Here is a 24,484-nt window from a genome sequence, read left to right as displayed (position 1 = left end):
TCTTTTTACTTAGTAGGAGATATTATAAGATATTATAATTTCTCTCATCTGTTCATTAATTTGTAGGAGAAATTAAACATATTTCTCTGATCTGTTTGTAGGAGGCAGGCAGATACAAAAGCTATATTTTAATATTCGACAGGGATATCTAATGAATGAAGTTTTCCTTAATTTGTTCTAATTGTTACACTCAAATCCAAGTCATGAAACAGAAAAACAAGAGACCAGCCTATGAAGGTCATTGTCCATTATTACCTTTACATCTTCCAGAGCTTGAACCTGCAGTGTGGAAAGTAGCAACAAGGAACACAGCCATGACAAGAGCGGGGACCGAAACTGGGCCACAGAGAAGGAAATGATGGTGTGGAGGAAAACCATTGCCAGGCCATGAGCTCCCAGCAGGTACCAGCAGGCCCCCATTCCATAGATCATGAGAAACCAGGGTCTGTGCTAAAAAGCGAGAACAAGGAAAAAAGAGACAAAAAGAGAAAAAAGTTTATGGTCAAAGACCAGGAAAAAGAGAAGGAGTAGGAACACAGAAGGGAAAAGAGATGAAAGAAGTGGAAGGAAAGAAAGAGAAGCACAAAATAATAAGGTTAGAAACATAAAGAGAAGGATGGAGAGAGAAACAGAGGAAGAGAGAAAAGAGAGACAGGGAGAGGAGACAGAAAAGAGAAACAGAGAGAGAAAAGAGACAGAAAGGAGAGATAGAGAGAAACAGAGAAAGAAAGAAAAGAGAGACAGAGAGAAGACAGAGAGAGGAGAAAGGCAGAAAGAGAAGGGAGAAACAGAGGAGAAAAAAGGAGGGAGGGAGGGGGAGAGAGGGGGTATTAGTCACTTCTGCTAATAAATATGCAAGTAAAATATAATTCTCAGTAACATGAACCAAATCTGGCACTTGATAATCTATGAATCAAGCTATAGCCCAGACAAGAGATATATTCATATAATGTCCACATTAATTCAGGAATAGGGCACTGGTTTTCGAATGATACAGGATCCTTCAAAAGGAAACTAAACCTGGCCAGCAAACGGCCTCTGGCCTTTCCCTCCCTATCCAGATTCCTCAAGAACTATCCAGGACACTCAATTATCACTGCCTCATACTTACCAGTCAGCTACATAATAGTGGATAGAAGGTCAGGCCTGGAATCAAGAAGATCTGAGTTTAAATCCAGCCTCAGACACTTGCTAGCTATGTAACCCTGGGCAAGTCACTTAACCCTGTTTGCCCTAGTTCCTCACCTTTAAAAAGGGCTTGAGAAGGAAATGACAAACCACTGCCCAAACACACATGGCTAAATGACAAATGCTTACAGAGTGTTTTCTCTACAATTCTGGGGTCTATCTCATTTAGCAAGAGAGTGACATAGACCTTTCCCCAAATATAATCTAATAACATAGGCAAAAGGAAAACACCTCTGTTAAGTAACATTTAAGTATCTACTTTGTGCCACATACTGTGGTAAATATTGTACTAAATATTGTTTCACACATTATGTCTCTCAGCAAGTTAGCATTGTTTGATTTCTGTGTCATACGTGTTGACTACCCCAGCCCACTTTTCATCTCCCTTTTGTGTGTTGTCTTCCCCAACTAAATTGTAAGCTTCTTGAAGATAGGGACTGTCTTTCTTTTTTTTGTATTTATAACTCCAGTGATTTGGAATGGTAATTGGCACATATCAGATGCTTAATAAGCATTTATTTTTATTTTTTAATAAGAATTTATTGACTATTCACTCATTTTAAGTCTGGAGTCCACTAAAACTCCTAGAGATCTTATACACACAAACTGCTGGCTAGTCATGCCTCCTCCACTTTGTGCTTGTGAAGCTGAATTTTTGAACCCAAGTGTAAGATTTTACATTTATTTTTATTTTATTTCATCTTATTAAATATAATCCACCATTCTAGCCTGTTAGAATCTTTCTGGACCCTAACAACCATTGTTTTAGTTATTGGTTCTAACTTTGTGTCATCTGCAGATCTGACAAAGATGTCTATAATGTCATCTAAGTCAACATAAAAATTACTGAACAACACAAAGCCAATGACAGATCCCTGAGGCCCTCCACTACAGACCTTTCTCCATGGTGACACTGACCCATGAATGACTGACTGCTCTTTGGATTCAGTCATTCAACCAGTTCTCAATCCAAGTCCATATCTTCCAACTTGTACACAAGGATTTCATGACAGACTTTGTAAAATGCATTGCTAAACTCTAATTATGCTGTATCTATAGTATTCCCTTCATCTATCAGTCTAGTAATACTGTCCAAAAAAGAATATGAGAACCCTATTCTACTTAACCCATGGGGTCATTATGAGAATTATGGGAAATACAATTTGGGGAAGCAGAAGGAGGTAGGCAGGAAAGAATGAAGATATGAAATATCAAATAAAATTTAATTTAAATTTTTAAAAAATGATTATATGAGACATGTAGGTGAAAAGACTTTGTGAAAGCTTAAAACACCATGCAAAAAGGATTAGGGAGTGGCTGGAGGGGCACAAGCACAGATTTCATTCATAGTTATTTCACTGGCGTAGGGAACTGCCAGGTAGAAAACTCACTTGACCAGTGGAGATCAGCTACTATCCTGCAACTTTTAGTCCAAGTAACTTGTAGGTGGCCACACACCCGGAATGTGTTAGCTATAGAGCTTCAGCCCAGGTCTTCCTGATTCTAATGTCTGGCTACATGTCATGCCTCATGTACATACCTGCTTTCCCTAAAGTCTTAGTACAGTTTTAAGTTATTAAAATTTAAGTGTGTATATAAAGATATCGATAGATGGATAAATCTATAAATATCAATCAATAGCCCTATTTCTAAATATCTATACATATATAAATACACAAAGCAAGTATACATACACACCTATGCGTCTGCACATATGTATACATACATGCTTTACATTGTAAGTGTACATGTGTAGGTATATGGAATTATAATTTGAGACTCACCCTAATGCCTCATCATGATGGGGAGGTAAAACTAAACTCTGAAAAACTATACCAGTGGGGCCCAATTTTTGGCAAACCTTATGCTAACCTGGAAAGACTTCAAGTAAAGCCTCAGTAACAAAATGTAGTTCTATCATTTGAGGGTTTGAGGTCAAGGAGACCTGGCAAACACAGCCTTGGCCACAGGCAATAAATAATTTCAGCCATGGCACCCCATCCCACTAGACAACTAAGGCATGGAATGGTTGCATTCCACACTGGTTGAGGGAATGCCCGTATCAATATAATCATGGATCTAAAGATCCAGGAACATAATCCCACAGGATACAAAGAGACTGACTCATTTTAGGTCTTCAAGTACACACACACACACACACACACACACACACACTGACTTTAATGTCTTTAGACACATATGAATGCAGACAAATAAAACTCATATTATAAAGTCTACTAGTAAATGCTAATCATCTACTCTTAAACATTGCCTAAATTTGCTCACATTTTCCATACCTAAACTCCACCCCAAGACACAACATTTAAAGAAGCAAGAGCCAAACCAGATACCCTTTTTAAGTTCCAGGGGAACCAAAAAAGTAGGCTCACTTTCTTAATATATTTTTCCGCCCCACTACCCACAGAAAACAGTCACATGAATCTGCTTCAAACTTTCCCCTAAACACTCACTTCTGGGCCAAGACCAAGGATAGGAAACCAGCAGCCAAAGACTATTTTTGGAAAGAGTTATTAACAACTAAAACAAGAAGGTACTTCTTTAATGTGACCTACCGCATTTGACACTTAGAATTCTTCTCTATGTATGCACAAATTCACACATACAGAGCTAATTACTTTTATTAAATACTGATTCTCATAAAATTAGAAAAAAGTTTCTATTTGTTGGGATTTGGTTGGGAATTTGCCATAACCTGAAGCTGCTTCAGTCTGGGAAGGAATGAAACAAACTGTAGGAAAATTTCCATGGTGCTGTGCCATCACCATCTGCTTGAGTGGCGATCTGGATTTTAACACATGCTCATACAGTGTGTTCTTGAGCACCCCACACCCTACCCCTGCCATCACCACGCAGACAAAAAAGATTAAATGCTAAATACAAGAGCAGATGGCATTTAACGCTTCTTTTCACAGATTACACAAAAGGTATCCCCACATCTAACCAAAATCAACTCACTGGATCCCTTTAATGGGCACCATCCACTCCCAACTATATATGCTAATGAGAATAAAGAGAGAGTGAAGGAGAAGGTTTGGATAATGCAAAAAATAGGAGGTAAAAAATAGCAATTATTACTACTCTCATTTGTATAGCCTTACATATAGTCTATAAAATGTTTTCCTCACAACAGTCCTCTGAGTGAGAGAGTTCAAACTTATCATCCCCACTGCACAGATGAGGAAACTGAAACTTCAAGAGTTTAAATGACCTGTCTAGGTTTTCACAGCTTATAACTTTTGGAAATCAATGTTCGAAACCAAGCATTCTCATTCCTAACCCTGGGCTCCTTCCCATTCTACCATGCTGCCTTCTTATGAAAATGGATTCTAGAATATTAACAACATTATTATTATTATTATTAATAGCTACTAGCATTTATATAGCACTCAGGTTTGCAAAGCACTTTACAAACATCACATTTCATGCCCTGAATAAATTATCTCCATTGTACAAATGCGGAAACTGATGCAAAAAATCATATAGCTAGTAGGTGTCTGAAGCTAGATTCGAATTCAGGTGTTCCTGACTCCAAGTCCAGAACTCTATCCACAATGCCACCCCAATGACATATAGAATATACTAATGGCCAATAATATGTATGACACAGCCCCATGAATTATTACATATTTTTATATATAACATAATTGTGTCAATTCACATGCTCAGGCACATAAGTATACACAATAAGGTCCTATATAGACTTGGTATTGTATAACACTTATACCAGATTCATCTTCTGAGGTAGCTGCAAACGGGGCTACCCAATATACTTGGCATTGGAATAAAGAGATATTCACTAGAAAATGGTCACTGGGCTGTACCCAGACACCCTAACAGTCATCCTTTCTGCTCTCATCCCTGACCCATTTCTTGGCTCTTTCTTTCTGACAGCAAACCAAGATCAAGCTAAACAGTGGAGAAAAAAGCTGGCCTAAGAACAGACATGTTATACTGCCTTGTGGCACAAAGAGCAAGACAGAAAGCCGGCTCTCTTGGGGAGTTGTCTTGACTTTTCTCCATGTGTTTCCTGGAGACACTCCATAGACCAGAAGTTTACTGACTAGCCAAGACATCACTCCAATTGACATCACCGGTTTCATGAAGCTTTATCTATCTATTAAAGTGAAATGGCTTAAACACCATGTAATGAGAAGTCCTCTTTGTTATAATAGTCACAAATACCCTCATATTTTCAAAATAAAGTTTAAAAAATCAACGTAACAAGCAAATGCACTGTCATATAGAAAGATTATTCTAACTCACCTTCAAGAAAGCCCAGACTTTAGAGGCATAACATGATGCAATGGGAAAAGTACTAAATTGGGAATCAGAAGAAATGGATTCCAAACAAGCCTCTGATAGTACCAGTATGAACTTTGACAACTGACTAATGAACAACAAGGTTTTATTAAGGACCTACCCTGTTAGGGGCTGGGTATACAAAAACAGGAGTGAAATTTCAGTTCCTGCCCTCCACATGCTAACAATCTAGCTAAGAAAAACAATATATAATTTACAAAATGATTTTTAAAAAATAATTTGGGAGGAGGTCATCGGAAGTTGAGAAGATTAGGAAAAGCTTCATGCAGAAGATGATACTTGAGCTGAAGAGGTTGAAATGAGGAAGGAGTTCATTCCAGGTATGGATTGAAGCCAAAGTAAAGACACGAATGCCAGAGATAGAAAACAAATATACCTGGAAGAGTAAAAAGTCAACAAGCATTTATTAAGACCCTACTATGTGCATGCCAGACACCGTGCTATGCATTGAGGATATAAAGAAAGACCAAAAACAGTCCCTGTTCTTAAAGAAGATCACAGTCTGAAAGGGGAGACAACATGTCAGCAATTACATACAATCAAGATATATACAGGGTAAATTGGAGATAATCTTAAAGGAAAAGCACTAAGATTAAAGAGTACAAGGAAAATTTTCTTGCATGAGGTTAAACTTCAGCTGATACTTAAAGGAATCCAGGGTAGCGAGGAGGTGGAGAGGAAGAGGGAGAGAGTTCCAGGTGTGGGGGACAGTCAATGAAAATGGTCCAGATGAGAAGATGGAATGTTGTGTGTGAGGAACAACAAGGAGGTTAGTATTACCAGATTCCAGAGAAAGTCAGGGAGAATAAGGTATAAAAACACTGGAAAGAGAAGAAGGGCCAGGTTATGGTGGTATTTAAAAGTAGAAGATTTTTAAAATTTGATTCTGTTAGTATTAGGGAATCACTGGTGTTTATTGAATGGGGAGACGGTGACATGGTCAAACTTGTACTTTAGGAAGATCATTTTGACTGATGAGTGGAAGATGGATTGGAGTGTGGGGGGGGTGGAGACTGGAAGTAGGCAAGCCCACCAGCAGGCTATTGCAATAGTCCAGGTGTGAGATAATAAGTATCTGTACCAAGGTGAGGTGAGGTGAGGTGAGGTGAGGTGAGGTGAGGTGAGGTGAGGTGAGGTGAGGTGAGGTGAGGTGAGGTGAGGTGAGGTGAGGTGAGGTGAGGAGAGGAGAGGAGAGGAGAGGAGAGGAGAGGAGAGGAGAGGAGAGGAGAGGAGAGGAGAGGAGAGGAGAGGAGAGGAGAGGAGAGGAGAGGAGAGGAGAGGAGAGGAGAGGAGAGGAGAGGAGAGGAGAGGAGAGGAGAGGAGAGGAGAGGAGAGGAGAGGAGAGGAGAGGAGAGGAGAGGAGAGGAGAGGAGAGGAGAGGAGAGGAGAGGAGAGCAAAGTTTTATATTTGAGAGATGTTACAAAAAAATAAAATGACAGGATTTGGCAACTGATTGGTCATGCGGAATGAGAGAGATAGATATCAATAATGACACCTAAATTGCAAGTTTGGAAAGTCAGAAGAAGGGAAGATTGGGGGGGGCGGGGGAAATGAGTTAAGTTTTGGACATGTTGAGTTTAAGATGTCTACAAAATATCCACATAGGTATTTCTAATAGATCTGATATTTTCCAAATAGATCCGAAATACAATTATATAAAGTAAGTAATTGAATCCATGGGATTTGATAAAGGCTAATTTGGCTGATCCTTAGCATAAATGTATACTCTGCAACTCGAGATTATTCTATTCTTTGGTCTTGTATCCCTAGCACCTAACACAATGCCTGGCACATAGTGGGTATTTCATAAACACTTGCCTCCTGGTTTATTGTATGAAGAGGAGTAATACAATAATAAGACTTGAAAGGATCTTGGAGTCAGGTTGTTTAGGACCTTAAATGCCAAAGAAAGGTAATATTTATTTCTAAAAGGAACCACTTTGGCAGCTGTGTAGAAGGTAAATAAGAAAAGGGACAGATGAAGCACGGAGGTAAACCAATCATTTATTTCTCTGGGCCACTTAAGTTTCTTCCATTGGAAAATGAGGGTGTTGGATTGGATGACCTCTGAGGTACACATCCATTTTTCAACCTTTGATCTAGGATGCTATGGTCTTTTTCCTTATCTCAGAGATGTTATGAAAAGATAAAGAGGAACTGGACTACAGATAAAATGTCTAATTCAAAGTTAATAAAACAGACTGCCAAAAAAAAAATACTATTGGCCACCAAATCAGGAAATTCCTGGAACTAGAAGTCATTTTAGAAAAAGTATATATGAATAAAAGTCTACATTTAATCAGTCATATTCTAGTTTTATTGCTGTTAAAATTTAATTCTTATTGAAGTACTAACTTAACTTTGTATTCAAAGTAGAAACATTACACAGGAAGTTGCCAAAGATGGCCAGCAGCATCATTTCACAGAACACTGAAAACTGATAAAGGCAAAAGCTCATCTGCAGAAAGCTTAGTATGACATCCAACCAAGCCAAATCACCCTAAGAGCATTCACAGATAAAACTTGCAGGAAGATAATGAACAGATAGAAATTGAAAAAGATCTGTTGGTATTTCTTTAATCATCTATTTTCATCATGAATCATAATAAAAAGCACCATATCTAGACTATAATATCTCTATCTCCAGTTTTTTATATGAAGAAGTAGTAGTAGTAACAGCAGAAGCAGAAGTAACTTACAATTATATAGGGAATTAAGATTTGTAAAGTGCTTTACATACATTATCTCATTTAAGCAACAAGAATTGAGAAGAGTGATTGGACCAAACCACATATAGACAGAAGAAATCTATGCTGGAGGTGACACAATCTTGAAAACAAGAGATCATTTTACAAAATATCTCAAGACAGGCAATAAATAGGTAAATAGCAAAAAAAAAAAAGGTATTGTTATTCAAAAAAGGCAAACAAGAAGGTAATAATAGCTACTGAATCATATACCTACTTTGTCTTCTCTAGAAAATATGAGAAAGATAGATACATTAAGGATATTCTTGATGAAAATATGAGGAACATGCAATTTTCCAAAGGAAAGGAAAAAACAATTTTCCAAAGCAAGCTAAATCTGTATTATCATGCAAATAGCAGGAAGGTGCACAGGTTAGAAGGTCCTATTGTGTTTATTGAATGATTGGGTGGAAAGTACTTAACTCCACAGATAAAAATGAAGTCTTAATTACTCTCTTCAAAAAAATGATACTTTCATAATACTAAAAGCATATAATATTCTTGATAAATGTAACCATAGAGAAAAACTATGATCAGTAACCCTCTGATAATTACTATCCTACAAGGCATAAAACAAGAAGAGATATGTTCATCAAAGGTGTTTGCTACCATCATGAAGGACAATCTGAAAGGAGTCCAAATAAAAGAGGAATTCCCAATAGCCAGAGTTTCTTGTTTGTACATAATATTGTGTTTACTGCACCAAGACCCAGGTAATATTACACAGATAATGGGATCTATAAAAGAAATCAGCCTGACATCCATATAGAAAAAAAGGAAATGGGTCAAAAATGCCTACTGTCCAGACCATGGTATAAAGCTGGATGCCTAGTCCATTGAGTTAGTACATTACTCTATATATCTAGTCCTAGTAAATCAGACAGACAGTGAACTGAACCCAGAATTAAGAAGGAAGAAAGTTGAAATGCATTTGTGAAAGTCCTCATCACTTTTAATGATCCCAAACTGTTCCTTGACACAAAAATCCATCTTTTTCACACCAACATTCTCTCAAAGGATGCCACATGACTGCAAATACTGAAATGCCACAATCTGAATCAAAGATAAGAATGACCCAAAAGTCATGGAAACAATACAGGATGGGCAGCAGAACATATCAAACAAGAAGTGAAATGAGGGAAATCATCCAGAAAAGTATGATCAGGAAAGGAGGTGGGCAAGTAGCATAGTGAGGGATGCACTAGTACTCACAAAATTTAAAGACATAGAGGAAAGCCTGTGCTTCTGTGGAAGACCTATGAGAGAACATGAATAAGAATCACACAAATTAAGGAATAGATGGGTAGCAACTGCCCAAGTGGAAGGAACACCCACATGTGGGTATACTAATGCAAAGTATTCTTTTTAGGACACAAGTGGTTATAAACACCAAACACCAAGATCTGAAGATAACTGGGTGATGAGTGTGCTCAATGGGGGCAATTACATAAGAAAGAACAGTGGGTTTTGAGTAAGAGCTGTGAATGAAGATCCCGGCTCTGCTACAACCTATCCACATGACTTAGAACCATTATTTAATCTCTCTTTGCCTCAGTTTCTTCAGCTATAAATGAGGGTGCTATATTAGATGACCTCTGAAGTCCTTTCCACAGTTTATGATCCTATAATCTTTCTTCTAAAATATATATTTTCATTGTAATCTTTTGCTTTTACATTACTTACACTTCACAATGTACACTTCCCACTCCCCATCCTCTCTCAGAGACCAATCTCTTATAACAAAGAATAAAAAGAAAGAAAAAATAGTTCAACAAGGCTTATCAATATATTGAAAAATGAAACTGACAAAACATGCAATATGTGAAATCATAGTCCCCTGCCTTTGGTGTGGGAGAAAGGAGGGAATGGAAGGAAAGAGAAGCTGACTTTTCTATGATCCCTTTTAGCCCATCAGCCCTTTGCTCCAAGTTTCTCTGCTTCTAATAGAAGGGCAGAGGGAAAGAAAGAAAGAAGAAGCACATAGGGAGCACAAACGTGGAACAAAAAGTACCTGGCCTCCTTTGTTTCGTTTTAAGGGAATTAAAGCCAAGTTCAAAATTCTTACAGGCCCCTCCCAAACTCAGAAACAACAATGCGATTTAGACACTCGTGGCTTCACTGTCCTGGCTTAGTCTCCAATGAAAATCTAGACTGTCATCTACTATCTACTATTTGTCCTCTTAGTACTTTATAAGCAAAGGCTGATGTCACCACCTCCTGTCACCAAAAACTTTGCAAATAGAAAGTGATTAAAGAATTTACTTGCATGTTCATCCATCTCCTTTTTATTCAGTTTTCACCCCAGTTGAGGCCTTCATCACTCCATATCTCGATGATGACAATAGCCTTCTTTTTGATCTCACAGCCTCATCTCTTCTTTCAATCCATTCTCCACATGGAAATAAAGTGATTTTTCTAAAGCCTGTTCCTGACCATGCCACTCTTCTTTTTATTTTTTCATCAACTTATTTATTTTTTTAATTTATGGAATAAAAACAAGCATTTCCATAGCCCAGTATAATTTTTTAAAAAGATTATTGTGCATGAAACTGCAAATGTATTATGTACACTTTGCTACTACTTTTAAATATATAATAAAGTTATCGTGTAAATTTCCCCCTTTTTTTTCTTCCCTCCCCTCCTCTACCCTAGAGATGGCTACCATAGACACAAATAGGTATACATATGTAAAATTATTCTATACATACTTCATCAGTTCTTTCTCTGGATGCAGATAGCATCTTTCTTCATATGTCCTTTATAGTTAATTTGGGTTTCTAGAATAGTAAAAAATAACTTACTTACCCAGAGTCTTAAAACAATATTGCTGTTACTATATACAAGGTTCTCATCTGATCAATGGACTACAGTGGCTCCTATTTCCTCTAGGATCAAATAAATTCTCTTTTTGGCACTTAAAGGCATTCACAACCTGGTTCCCACAAACTTTCTAGCTTTATTACAAATTGTTCCCCTTCCCACACTCTGCAGTCCAGTCATACTGGTGCTCTTGCGGTACATCACACATAATGCTCTATCTCTTTTTTCCAGGAGTAGTGTTCCTCATGCCTCCCCCATGTCTGTCTGTCTGTGTCTCTCTCTGTCTCTGTCTCTCTGTCTCTCATTGCAGGGCAATGAGGGTTAAATGACTTGCCCAGGGTCACACAGCTAGTAAGTGTCAAGTGTCTGAGCTGAATTTGAACTCAAGTCCTCCTGAATCCAAACTCAAGTCTTCCTAAATCCAGGGTTAGTGCTTTATTCACTGCACCACCTAGTTGCACCCCCACACCCACCCCACACCCACCCTCCCCATGTCTCTTTAAATCTCCAGAATCTCTAGTTTCCTTCAAAGATCAATTCAAATGCCACCTCTAACATGGAGGTCTTTCCTGATCCCACCAGGCCTCTGGTGTTCTCTCTTCTCTCAGATGTATTAATTTTCTATGGATTTGGGGTATGCTTTTTAATTTTTTCCTGATAATATGAAACAAACTTTATTACCAGTTATATGATGTCAATTTGGTCAAATGCATTTCCAAATTATCCCACAAAAATCATTAATCTTATTATCTTTGGTATTATATATTAATCATATCTAAAACTAGGTATGCAATTACATTTCATTAAAGAAATAATAAAAAGTCAACATTCCTATAATGCTTACTATAGGCCAGTCACTGTGTTATGCAGTTCACATTCACTATATCACTTGTTCCTCACAATAACACTAGGAGGTAGGTACAATTATAACTTTTTTCTTTACAGCTCAGAAAACTGAGGCATACATAGATAACAACTTGTTCACTATCACTCAGATAATCGGATATGCTTTTGTAACAGTAGTGTGTATGTATATGATGTATTTTCAGTCATGTCCAACTCTTTCCTTGGTAAAGATTTTGGAGTGGTTTGCCATTTCCTTCTCCAGCTCATTTTACAGATGTGGAAACTGAGGCAAACGGGGTAAAGTTGTCCAGTGTCACACAACTAATAATAAGTGTCTGATGTCAGATTATTCCTTGATGCCAGGCCTGTCACTCTATCCATGGCACCACCTAGATGTATGTGCCTCTCCCTAAAAGAATTTAAGCTCCTTGTTAACTGATCCAACCATTCTGGAGCATGATTTGGAACTATGCCCAAAGGGCTATTGGACTGTTCATACCCTTTGACCCAGTGGTACCTCTGCTAAGTCTGTATCTCAAAGAGACCAAAGAAAAGGGAAAAGGACCCACATGTACAAAAATATTTATAGCAGCTCTCTTTGTGCTGGCAAAGAATTAGGAATTGAGGGTATGCCCATTAATAGGGGAATGGCTAAACAAGTTGTGGTATATGAATGTAATGGAATACTATTGTGTTGTAAGAAACAATGAGGAAGAGGAGTTCAGAGAAACCTGGAAGGACTTAAATGAACTGATGCTGACTGAGAGGAGCAGAACCAGGAGAACATTGTACACAGTAACAGCAACATTGTGTGATGAACAATGGAGATAGACTTGACTCTTCTCAGCAGTGCAATGATCCAAAACAGTTTCAAAGAACTCATGATAGAAAATGTTCTCAACAGCCAGAAAAAAAGAACTGTGAATTATGAATACAGATTGAATCATACTGTTTCTACTTTTAGACTGTTTTTTTTTCCTTCTTGTTTGAGGTTTTTCCTTTGTGCTCTGATTCTTCTTTCACAAGATGACTAATGTAGAAATATGATTGATGTGATTGTACATATATAACCTATATCAGACTGCTTTCCATCTTGTGGAGGAGAGAGGGAAGGAGTTGGGAGAAAAAAAAATTTGGAACTAAAAATCCAGTGAAAACAAATGTTGAAAACTATCCTTATATGTAATATGTAACTGGAAAATAATACAATTTTTAAAAATAAAAAAAAGAATTTAAACTTGTTAGGGCCAGAATGCTTCTTTGGCTTTATGTCCACCTAGCAATGCCTGTCACATAGTAGGTGCTTAATAAATCATATGCTCATTTATTCATTCATCATCTATTGTCAAATTTCTACCTCCACAAGTTTCCCATGCACAAGTAATTTGAGATGATGCAGATGCTGAAGCTAGACAGCCCCCTTTCTAATCAATTGAGGTGACTGGCTGCAGAGGATGAAACCTTATGTATGACCTTTTTAAGAAGGTTCTTGACTTTCTTCCTTCCTTTCTATTTCAGATTCATTCCCATTAAAGCTTATTCATATGGGGTCAAGCAGTTAACCCAGACACTTACTAGCTGTGTGACCCTGGCAAGTCATTTAAGCCTGTTTGCCTCAGTTTCTTAATCTGTAAAATGAGCTTGAAATGGAAGTGCCTAACCCCTCCAGTATCTTTGCCAAGAAAACTCCAAATGGGGTCATGAAGAGTCAGACACAAGTGAAAGGACTGAACAACAACCAGTAAACTTAAAGCAAAAATTAGGTGAATATACTTTTATCCTCTCACCCCATCCCTTCTCAGCCTCAGTTGCTTGGCATTATTTTTTTTCTCTACTAATGTCTGGGAGCTGGATGGTAGCAAGATGTGACTGAGTGACAATTCTGTCACTGGTTTGCTACTGGGAAGGAAAAAGGAGGAAAACAATATTGGTTAGAATGTTTCTTGGCAATAGTTCCCAGATTTCACTACGTGTATTAATGCTTTTTTGTATGTCTGCCCAGAAACTACTTAACGGGTGCATTGTCTGAGAAATGCAAAAAAACGAATCAACTGACAATTTTCATGCATGGTATAATTTATTACACAGCTCTCTAATGAATTGCAGCTGCAACTCACACACACACACACACACACACACACACACACACACACACACACACACACACACACACACACACAGAGTCCTAAACAGCTGTATTCTCAATGCTTGGTTTTATAGGGAACAAGGGCCTCTGAGAACAAACAAAGGAAATTTTAGGCCAACCTTAAAAATATAGTGTTACAGCAGGCCTGAAATACTGGTCCAAGAACACAATTAGCACATGAGGCCTCAAGTAGGTAAGAGCACTCTTCTAGGACTCCAGGAGACTATTGAGTCAATTCTCCTCTCTGTGGATTCTGTTCCCTGCCGACTTTAACAGATGAGCTTGCTCACCTTAGCTACCGCCAAATGAAAAGAACATCAATCCTATTTATGTTTTGTAGATGGTTAGTTCAGTTAGTCTGGGCGTGACTCTAATAATGATCACTGACATTTATAGAGAGGCTTAAAGTTTTAAAAGTCATTTAATTACATGATCTTTCTTTACATTATCTCATTTGAGTCTTCCAGCAAGATGGGGGGAAGGGAGAAGGGAACAAGCATTTGTTGAACACCTCCTGTGTGCCAGGCACTCTTAAGATCTTTATGAATATTATCTCATTTGATTCCCACAACAACCTTGTTTTGTAAGTGCATTATTATCTCCATTTTACAGCTAGAACTGAGGCAAAGGTTTTGTGACTTTCCCAGGGTCACTTGCCGGGCTAGTAAATATCTAAAGCTGGATTTGAACTAAGGTTTTCCTGACTTTATGCCCAATGTACCTCCTAGCTGCCTCTGTAGTAGATAGGAGAGGTACTTCATTTTACAGATGAGGAAACAGAGATTGCAAGAGTTGAAATCATTCACCTATGGTCACAGAAAAAGTGTCAAAATCAGGATTTGAACCCATTTCTTCCTCATTCCAATTCTAGAACTCTACCCTTTGTGCCACATTAGTGATGAATACTTGTTGAGTCCAGTTAGCTTTGCATAGAGACATTTCTATTCCATGGTCAGATACTGCTCCCATCTTCATCCTATCCTCAGCTAGGTAGCTTGAAGAAAAACGCATGGAAGATTATTTTTAGTTTATTAAGGACAAAGGTTCCAGTTGGTGCTGAGGCCAATACAATGTTATGATATTAAAAAAGCAAAGCAATTATCTAAGCATGCCCAATACACAATCCAATAATGTTACTTTCAGAGTTTAAAGCCATCACTTAGTCTCCATTTCTGGAGGGAAATATTGGGAAACTCTTAGGGAAAATGTCATCTAATTTCAGCCAAGAGGACTGGAATCTCTCAGTAGCAAGTTTGAATTCTATACTAACTGCACAAATAAAAAAGGGAAAATTCAACCTTCCCACCACCACTGCTTCTCCCAACAGCAAAAATGTGTGTGGGAGAGGAAACATATAAAGAAGAGGCAGAAGGAGCTAGAGAGGGTAAGAGCCTATAGAATGTAAGGAAGTAGAGGCAGAGAAGTTCTGAACTGTTGAGTCTCCATACCACACCAAAAGTTGTCCACTACAGTATGGAGAAAGGTGTAACAATTGGAATGACTGCTGGAGAGCTACTGTAGGAAAGCTCTGCCATGAGGAGAAGGCATCTGAGGGCAAGCCATTCAGTCAGGTCCTTGGCGTCAGGAAGTGACGTTTGCTCGTGGGTACTGCCTATCAAGGCTACCAGCCAATTAGCTTGGAGATGTGTGTGCATGTGGATGGGATGTTCCCAGCTTCACAGGAGGCATTGGGTCCTCTTTTGGTTCCTGACCTCACCATGGCAGGTTGGATGACGGGGTCTCTTAGAAATAGTTAGATTTTTACCTTTCTCTCTGATCCTAATGCTCTTTAATAAATACTTAAACACTTAAATACTCTCGATAAAGCTTATAATTTATTAGCGACCACTCATTAGATTTTAGATAGTATAGCTAGAATTTTAGCCCCTTACAATGGTCACCCTAAACATCTGTGCCTGCTAGGCATGAGACCAGGAACCTCAGTTGGTTAGAATGTTCTACTAATAAGGGCCATATCACGGTTCAGTACTCTTAAGGGACAATTAATTTCACACAGAGAAAGCTGTGTTTCCCAGCCACAAACTATACCCCTAACGTTATCTAGCCCATTCACAAATAGATGCTATTGGCAACAAAGAGGACCAGATTTCAAGGGGGGGTGTGGAGGGGAAAAGTGGAAGGAAAAGACACTATGGTGGGGAAGCTAGGTGGTGCAGTGGATAAAGCACCAGCTGTGGATTCAGGAGGACCTGAGTTCAAATCTGGCCTCAAACATTTCACACTTACTAGCTGTGTGACCCTAGGCAAGTCACTTAACCCCCATTGCCCCGCAAGAAAGAAAGAAAGAAAGAAAGAAAGAAAGAAAGAAAGAAAGAAAGAAAGAAAGAAAGAAAGAAAGAAAGAAAGAAAGAAAGAAAGGAGAGAAGGAACGAAGGAAGGAACGAAGAAAAGACACTATGAATATATAGTTTTGTACTAATGCTACTTCATTTTGGGAAAAATAACTCAAGTATATGCCCTATTAACATCAATGTCAAATGCCTATAAAAATAAATTTTGAAAAAGACAGCATATTAAGAGAGACACTTGAAAGACTTGGGAACATTTAACCTGAAAAAGTAAAAACTTAAAAGGAATCTAATTGAGCAGTCTTCAAAGGACTGTAATATGGAAAAGGGATGCGATTGAATCTAGAGTTCCCAAGGTCAAAACTAGGCAGAATGGGTGAAAGTTATGAAGTTTTGAGCTAATATAAGGAGAGACATTATATCAAATAGAACTATAGAACACTGATGGATTATTTAAGAAATTTTCGGTGCTTTCAAGGACCTTACAATCTAGCAAAAGATGAGTGGAGGAGATAAGACATGCACAAATGTATGCAATTCTTCCAGTTACCTAAAACTAATTCATGTGGTTTTACTTAATACAGACCTTCCAATGTGGAATATTTCTCCACCAATGAAGACTGGTCAAGGGTCACCGAAAGGCTAAGTAACTTGCCTGTGGTCACACAGCTTTTATGCTAGAGGCCACACTCAAATCCAGGTCTTCCTGATGCTCTGAGAAATTATTTTTGTAATTAATATCTTGGAGATTTAATCCTGACTTCCCCCCATTCCAAAGTCCCTCTTGATAAAAATAAAGTCAACTCTTCTTGGTTCTGGTCAGGGCTATAAACATTTAGGAATCTTCATAAGATAAGAATGACCCTTCTAAATTCTTGTCAGGGCAATAAAAAATTTGGTCCGGGGTGAAGATTAATAGTTAACTCTAGGTTGTGGAGTGGTCTATGATCAGCCCTTCATTTTAATATGGCCTGCCTCAAAATTAAGTTGGCTAATCAGAGGTGATTAATCATCCTTCAAGATGCCCTCTTTGAAGGGCATAAAATCTGTGACCCCCACCACTATTAAAGTCTTTGGTCTAAGAGAGAAGGCTATAGACCTCATTATATTAATAGCCTACCAGCCATATTATTAAAAATATTAAATTACCCAGATACAATGATTCTCATATTTTTAATTGTCACAATGCCAAGACTCTCCTTTCATCCACCATACAATCTTGCCTCCCAAAGTTGTGAGCAAGAAAAATCAGATATTACTCTAACCATTTGACAGACAGGGAAAGTGAAATTCTTGATAAATTAAATAACTTACCAAGGTCATACAAATACAGCAGTAGAGCCAAGACTAAAAATCTAAAATTTCCAGTAAGTTTTAAGTTATGGAAGAAGTAGAAAAGAAAAAAATGAAAACCAATGAGAATTTTTTTCAGTTAGGAAAAAGGTGAGGAGAAAACCATAGAAACTTGAGAAAAATTCAAAACATACTTTTTTTGGCATGTTCTTTACTTTTTTAGTTAAGAAACACAAAAACATTTGGTGTACAACTTTCTTTACTCATAAAATTATCGAATTTGGTATATGATATTCAATTACATTTTTACTAATTTAATTTTCTCTTAAATGTTTTTTAAATTTTCATTACAAATAAAGCTTTAAACTACTGAACACTAGGGAGTCTTGCATTCTCTCTTTGCTTTAGTGGTTTATGAGAAGCAAGCAAAAAATTGAAAACAGAAGAAACTGTATGCATTATAGTATTTCATATAAGGAGCTCCTGGCAACGAACTTCCTTTACCAATGCAGATCACTACCTCCTCTGCAATTTACAATCCTAGAATGTTGCCTACCACTTAGAGGGTAAGTGTTTTGCCTAAGGTTACATTGTCAAGGTATCAAATTTGGGACTTAGACCAAGGTCTTGCAGACTGCAAGGCCACCTCTTTATACACCACACCAAGCTCTATCTTTATGCTTTTATAGAGGGCTACACTGTTTACAAAGCACTTTATAGTCATTATCTAACTTAAGCCTCACTACAAATCTTTTGAGGTAGGCATTTCCTGAATGTTATAGCTCAAGAAACTACAAAAACACCTTGAGAGAGGTTAACTGATGTGACCATGGTCACATAATAACTAATATAGGTCATAGGATTTGAATCCAGGCTTTCCTAAGATCAACTCTAGCATTCTCTAGATTCTCATACATTTCCAAATCTTCACCTAAGCTGCAAGAAAAGGAGGAGTCCCAACACTTGGCTGTGCACTCAAGGACCACAACTAGACAAGGTAAGAGGAAAGATAATTTTTCAAAAGGGCAGAGCTTCTAAGAAGCATCCTCCATCAAGTCATTCATTCTACTGACATTTCTTAGAGTATATTTCCTGGTCCCCCTGAAACTCCAAGACAGGCTACCCTGTTCTCACTCCCCCCTTACATGGGAAAGTCCTTAGATTTTACTTTCCATGTAACTGTTTCATAATGCAATGAAGACTTCCAATTCAATTTAGCAAACACTTAAGTGTTTACTTAATAGTGACAAAATACCATGCTAGGCTCTAGAGACAGAAAAATGAAATCAAACAGAATATCAACCTTCAGGAAGCTTATCATCTACTGAGAAATGGTACACATACCCAAATATGTAAGTCACAAAGTAGGGTATGATGAGGATAAATAAAAATCTAAACAAAATGCTCTAGGAACATTTGAGGAAGGAGGAACCACTTTCAGCTGGAGGGATCAGAGAATAACTCTTACATGAGGTGATACCTAAGCTGGGCCCTCAAGGGAGAGAGAAGAATGTTAGCGGCAGGCATTTCCACCTGAAATCTCATCACCAAGCTGATTGACTCAGCTTTTGATACTCAACACCTTCTCAACTCCCTCAGTTTCCTTTCAATTCTCATTGGAGGATTAGAAGATGGAGAATTAAACTCCTCCCAAAGTCCTCCTTTATGGAGGACTAGGATCTGAATTTTCCCCAGTAACTCTCCATTTTCCATGAGCTGTTCTGCTTAGTTTTGAATCTATGGAACATCATGCCCCCATGCCAAGTGTCCTATCACCTTTTGTGTGTTGTTTTGTGTGTTGTTGTTTCCCTCCCCTTCTCCCTCCTCCTCCCCTTCTCCTTCCCCCACCCCCTTTAGATTGAAAGCTTCTTGGGGACAAGGGGTTGTCTTTCTTTTTCTTATTTGTATCCCTTTGCTTAAAACACTGCCTGGCACATAGTAGGCACTTAATAAAAGGTTACTGAATTGAAGATAAAGAAGGAGTGAATTCCAGGCACAGAGGACTAAATCAGTTTTACTCTAGAGTATAGTAAGGGTTTTTGGATAAAAGGAGAGATAATAAATTTCTCCTGTCCATCTTTCCCAACATTTATCAACAATGGCTTTCTAAATGGTTGGGTTTGTGAGAAGCCAGCAGCAATGACAGATAAATTAAAGAAAGTTTACCCATGGTAAGCTAAGCTAATATAATAAAAATGACAATTCTGCCTAAATTGATTTACCATACCAATAAAACCACCAAAAAATTATTTTATACAGATAGAAAAATTAATCCAGAAGAAAAAAGGTCAAGAATATCAATATTACTTATACTAAAATAAGGTCAAAATAGTTACATGATTTGGACATAAGAGGTGATACCATAGGTAAATTAGGAGAGGAAGGAATAGTCTACCTTTCAGACCTTTGGAAAGGAGAACAGTTTATGACCAAACAAGAGATAGAGAATATTACGAAATGCAAAATGGGTGATTTTGATTACATTAAATTAAAAAAGTTTTGTAGAAACAGAAGTAATGCATCCAAAATTAGAAGGGATGTAGAAATCTGGGAAATAATTTTTATGGCCAGTACTTCTGATAAAGGCCTCATTTCTAAAATATATAGGGAACTAAATCAAATTTTTAAGAATCCAAGTCATTCCCTAATTGAGAAATGGTCAAAGGATATGAACAGGCAGTTTTTTGATGAAGAAATCAAAGCTATTTATTCCCATATGAAAAAAATGCTCTAAATCACTATTGATTAGAGAAATGCAAATTAAAACAACTCTGAGGTACCACCTGACACCTATCAGATTGGCTAATATGACAAAAAAGGAAAATAACAAATGCTGGAGAAGCTATGGGAAAATTGGAACACTAATGCATTGTTGGTGGAGCTGTGAACTGATCCAACCATTCTGGAGAGCAATCTGGAACTATGTCCAAAGGGCTATAAATCTGTGCATACCCTTTTACCCAGCAATACCACTTTTGGGTCTTTTTCCCAAAAAGATCATAAAAACGGGAAAAGGACCCTCATGTACAAAAAATATTTATAGCTGCTCTTTTTGTGGTGGCAAGGAATTGGAAATTGAGGGATTGCCCATCAATTGGGGAATGGCTGAACAAGCTGTTGTATATGAATATAATGGAATACTATTGTGCTGTAAAAAACAATGAGCAGGAAGAGTTCAGAGAAACCTGGAAGGACTTGCATGAACTGACGATGAGTGAGATGAACAGAACCAGAAGAACATTATACACAGTATCATCAACATTATCTGTGGATCAACTGTGATAGATTAGATTCTTCTCACCAATACAATGGTGAAAAAGGCTCTCCAAATCCAGGGGGAAAAAAAAGAAAAAAAAGAACTGTGGAATATGGATGCTGATTGAACCATACTATTTATTTTGGTTTTGGTGTTGTTGTTTTTCTTTTTTAAGGTTTTTCCTTTCTTGCTCTGATTCTTCTCTTATAACATGACTAATGCAGAAATATGTTTAATATTATTATATATATACACATACACGTATATCTTTATATATACATAGCCTATATCAGATTACCTGCTGTCTAGGGGAGGTGGGGAGGGAGGGGAGGGAGGGAGAACAATTTGAAATTTGAAATCTTATATAAACAAATGTTGAAAACTAAAAAAAAATCAATTTGAAAATTTGTTTTTACATGTAACTTGGGAAAATTCTAAATAAACTTATTATTTAAAAAAGAATACCAATACTAATGAAAAATGCAAAAGGTGGGCTAGCCATATCAGATCTAAAACCATATTATAAAGTGGCAACCATCAAAACTATTTGGTACTGGCTACAAAATAGAGTGGGTGATCAATGGAATAGGTTAGGCATACAAGACTCAGTAGTAAATGAATGTGGCAATTTATTGTTTGATAAATCCAAAGACTCCAGCCTCTAGTATAAGAACTCACTATTTGATAAAAATTTCTGGGAAAAATTGGAAAATAGTATGGCAGAAACTAGATATAGACCAATATTTTATACTGTATACCAAAATAAGGTCAAAATGGGTATATGATTTAGACATAAAGGGTGATACAAATTAGAAGATGAAGGAATCATTTACCTGTCATATGTACGGAGAGGGGAAGAATTTAAAATCAAATATGAGATAGAGAACATTATGAAATACAAAATGGATCATTTTGATTACATTAAATTAGAAAGGCTTTGTACAAACATAACCAATTCAACCAAGATTAAAAGGAAAGTAGAAAGCTGGGAAATAATTTTTAGAGTAAATATTTCTGATAAAGGCTTAATTTTTCAAATGAATCAAATTTATAAGAGTACAAGTCATTACCCAATTGAGAAATAGTCAAAGGATATGAACACACAGTTTTCAGATAAAGAAATAAAAATTATCCATAGTCATATGAAAAAATATTCTCAATCATTATTGATTAGAGAAATACAAATTAAAACAACTCTGAGGTACCACCTTACACCTAGAAGATTGGCTAATATGACAAAAAAGGAGAGTGATAAATGTTGGAGAAGAAGTGGGAAAATTAGAATACTAATGCACTGTTGGTGGAGTTGTAAATTGATTCAACCATTCTGGAGAGTAACTTTCAATTATGCCCAAAGGGCTATAAAACTGTGCATACCCTTTTATCTAGCAATACCAATACTAGATCTAAGTCCCAAAGAGATCATAAAAAAAGAGGAAAGGACCCACATGGCAAAGAAATGGAAATTGAGAGGACACCCATCAACTAGAGAATGGCTGAAAAAGCTGTGGTATATGAATGTAATGGAATACTATTGTGATATAAGAAATGATGAGCAGGCAGATTTCAGAAAAACCTGTAAAGATTTACATAATCTGATGCTGAGTGAAGTAAGCAGAACCAAGAAGACATTGTATGGAGTAACAGCAACATTGTGTGATGATCAACTTTGATAGACTTAGCTCTTCTCAGCAATACAATGATCCAAGACAATTCCAAAAGATTCATGATTGAAAATGCTCTCCACATCCAGAAAAAAGTCTGAATGAAGATAGAAGCATACTATTTTCATGTTTTTGTTGTTTTTGTTGTTTCTCCTTTCTTGTGATTCTTCTCTCACAACATGACTAATGTGGAAATATGTTTAACATGATTGCATTGTATAACCTATATCAGATTGCTTGCTGTCTTGGGGAGATGAGAGGAAAGGAAGAAAGAAAAATTTGGAACTCAAAATCTTACAAAAAATGCATATTGAATATTATCTTTACATGTAACTGGAAATAATAAAATAAAATACTATTAAAAATAAAGGACATATTAAATTTAACTTGGTATTAAAAAAAAGAAAACAAGAAATCAAGAAGAAAAGAAGGAAAGAAAGTTTACCCATGAAACTTATATACCCTAATAAGGTTTGATGAAATATATTATCTTTTTATAGCTAATCTTAGTGCCAAGGTAAGGGAAGTTGGGGGACAGGAAAGGGAAAGGGACAGAGACAGGATATTTTGTGGTTCTTCTAGTCTATTTTCACTTCAAGTCTATAAGTCAAAACTCACAACAGCTATATGGATCACACAGGCACCTGTCATTTCATATCAGCTAGTGCTGATATTAGCAACACTAAAAGTGTCCCCCAAAAAAACTTTTCATTTTTATATAAGAAGGCTCCCATCTTTAATGTATGTCTGTGACATTTCACCAGATTTTTGGCTTCCCAAGAGTACTAGAGTAAAAATTGTCTCTAAGAAAGACAAATTACTAACTGCCATCTCAACTCCCAGAGTTATATCTTGGAATCTCTGATCACTATAATTGTTGAGAGGATAAGTTTAGAAGAATGGTGAGGTCAAACGTATAAACATTCTCTGTGGATAACTGAAGTAGAATGAACCCCCAGAAGTTGGGGTGGTTTATGAACTGAAAGACCAGGTTTTCCTAAGAAGTCATCAACATGAATACCGATGTCATGATTACACTGATTGAGATGAAGAATAAGACTGTGACAAGGTGAGTACTGAGGATGGAGGAAAATTAAACAAGAGGTCAGTAGATGGCAGCAAATAAGCATGTAGATAAGGTGATTTAGACAAAAAGACTGGACTTCCAAAGAGCAAAGGCTTCTGTATGATAATGGAAGAGAGGGGGTCTGAAGGTAACAGTGGGTCAGAGGGCAAGAGAGAAATAACTGGTAGTACTGTCAGGGGAAATCAGTAGAGACTGTTCCTTCATAAGAAAGCCAATTTTCAGTGAGTGCCAGGAGATGCAAGATACGTAAAAGGAAAAGAACGAGAACTAAGAAGAGCTTGCTATCGATAGAGCAGAGGTTACCCAGCATGGCAGAAAGAGTGGGCAAAGCATGACAGGGGCTGGGAAGGGGTACACTGAGTGGGACAGTAATGAGAACATGGGGAGAGAAAGGATTCACAACCACAAAGTGAAGTGAACAGTTCTGAGACACAGGTACTAGAGAAGAAATGTGTGAAGAAGATGTATGGCCACACTTGGGATTCCTGAAGAAAGAAAGCTCCCGCCCCCACCAGCCATATGCGGAGATTGTAAGAAGCACTGATTGTGCTAAATTATTTGACACCAGCCTAAATAAGCTGTCCCTGACAACCACCACCATCATTCAGGTAACGTAGGGCACCCACAGCAGGCACTCCAGAGAACTCAGAGCTGTACCAACAGTTAGAGGAACCGGCTAGATAAATAAGTGTGAGGGAAGTAATTTCAGTTAAGCTACCTAAAAGAGACAATTACATTGCACACACAAAAAAAAATCAGACAAGCATCTGTAAAGTTCCTACTAGG

The 24,484-nt window shown here is 37.4% G+C and overlaps 1 protein-coding gene across 1 annotated transcript in view; it reads right to left on the bottom strand.

Moving 5' to 3' along the window:
• The window catches only part of HHAT (hedgehog acyltransferase), a 535,206-nt gene that overhangs the window by 418,597 nt on the left and 92,125 nt on the right, over positions 1 to 24,484 (bottom strand). The window contains exon 6 of the mRNA XM_043999913.1: positions 256 to 450. Coding sequence (XP_043855848.1) covers positions 256 to 450 — 195 coding nt within the window. The remainder of the gene's footprint in view (positions 1 to 255; positions 451 to 24,484) is intronic.

The sequence above is a fragment of the Dromiciops gliroides genome, chromosome 4 (assembly GCF_019393635.1).
Source record: "Dromiciops gliroides isolate mDroGli1 chromosome 4, mDroGli1.pri, whole genome shotgun sequence".
Taxonomy (NCBI): Eukaryota; Metazoa; Chordata; class Mammalia; order Microbiotheria; family Microbiotheriidae; genus Dromiciops; species Dromiciops gliroides.
Note: the sequence above shows the minus strand (reverse complement) of the source record. Positions and strands in the feature narration are given on the sequence as shown.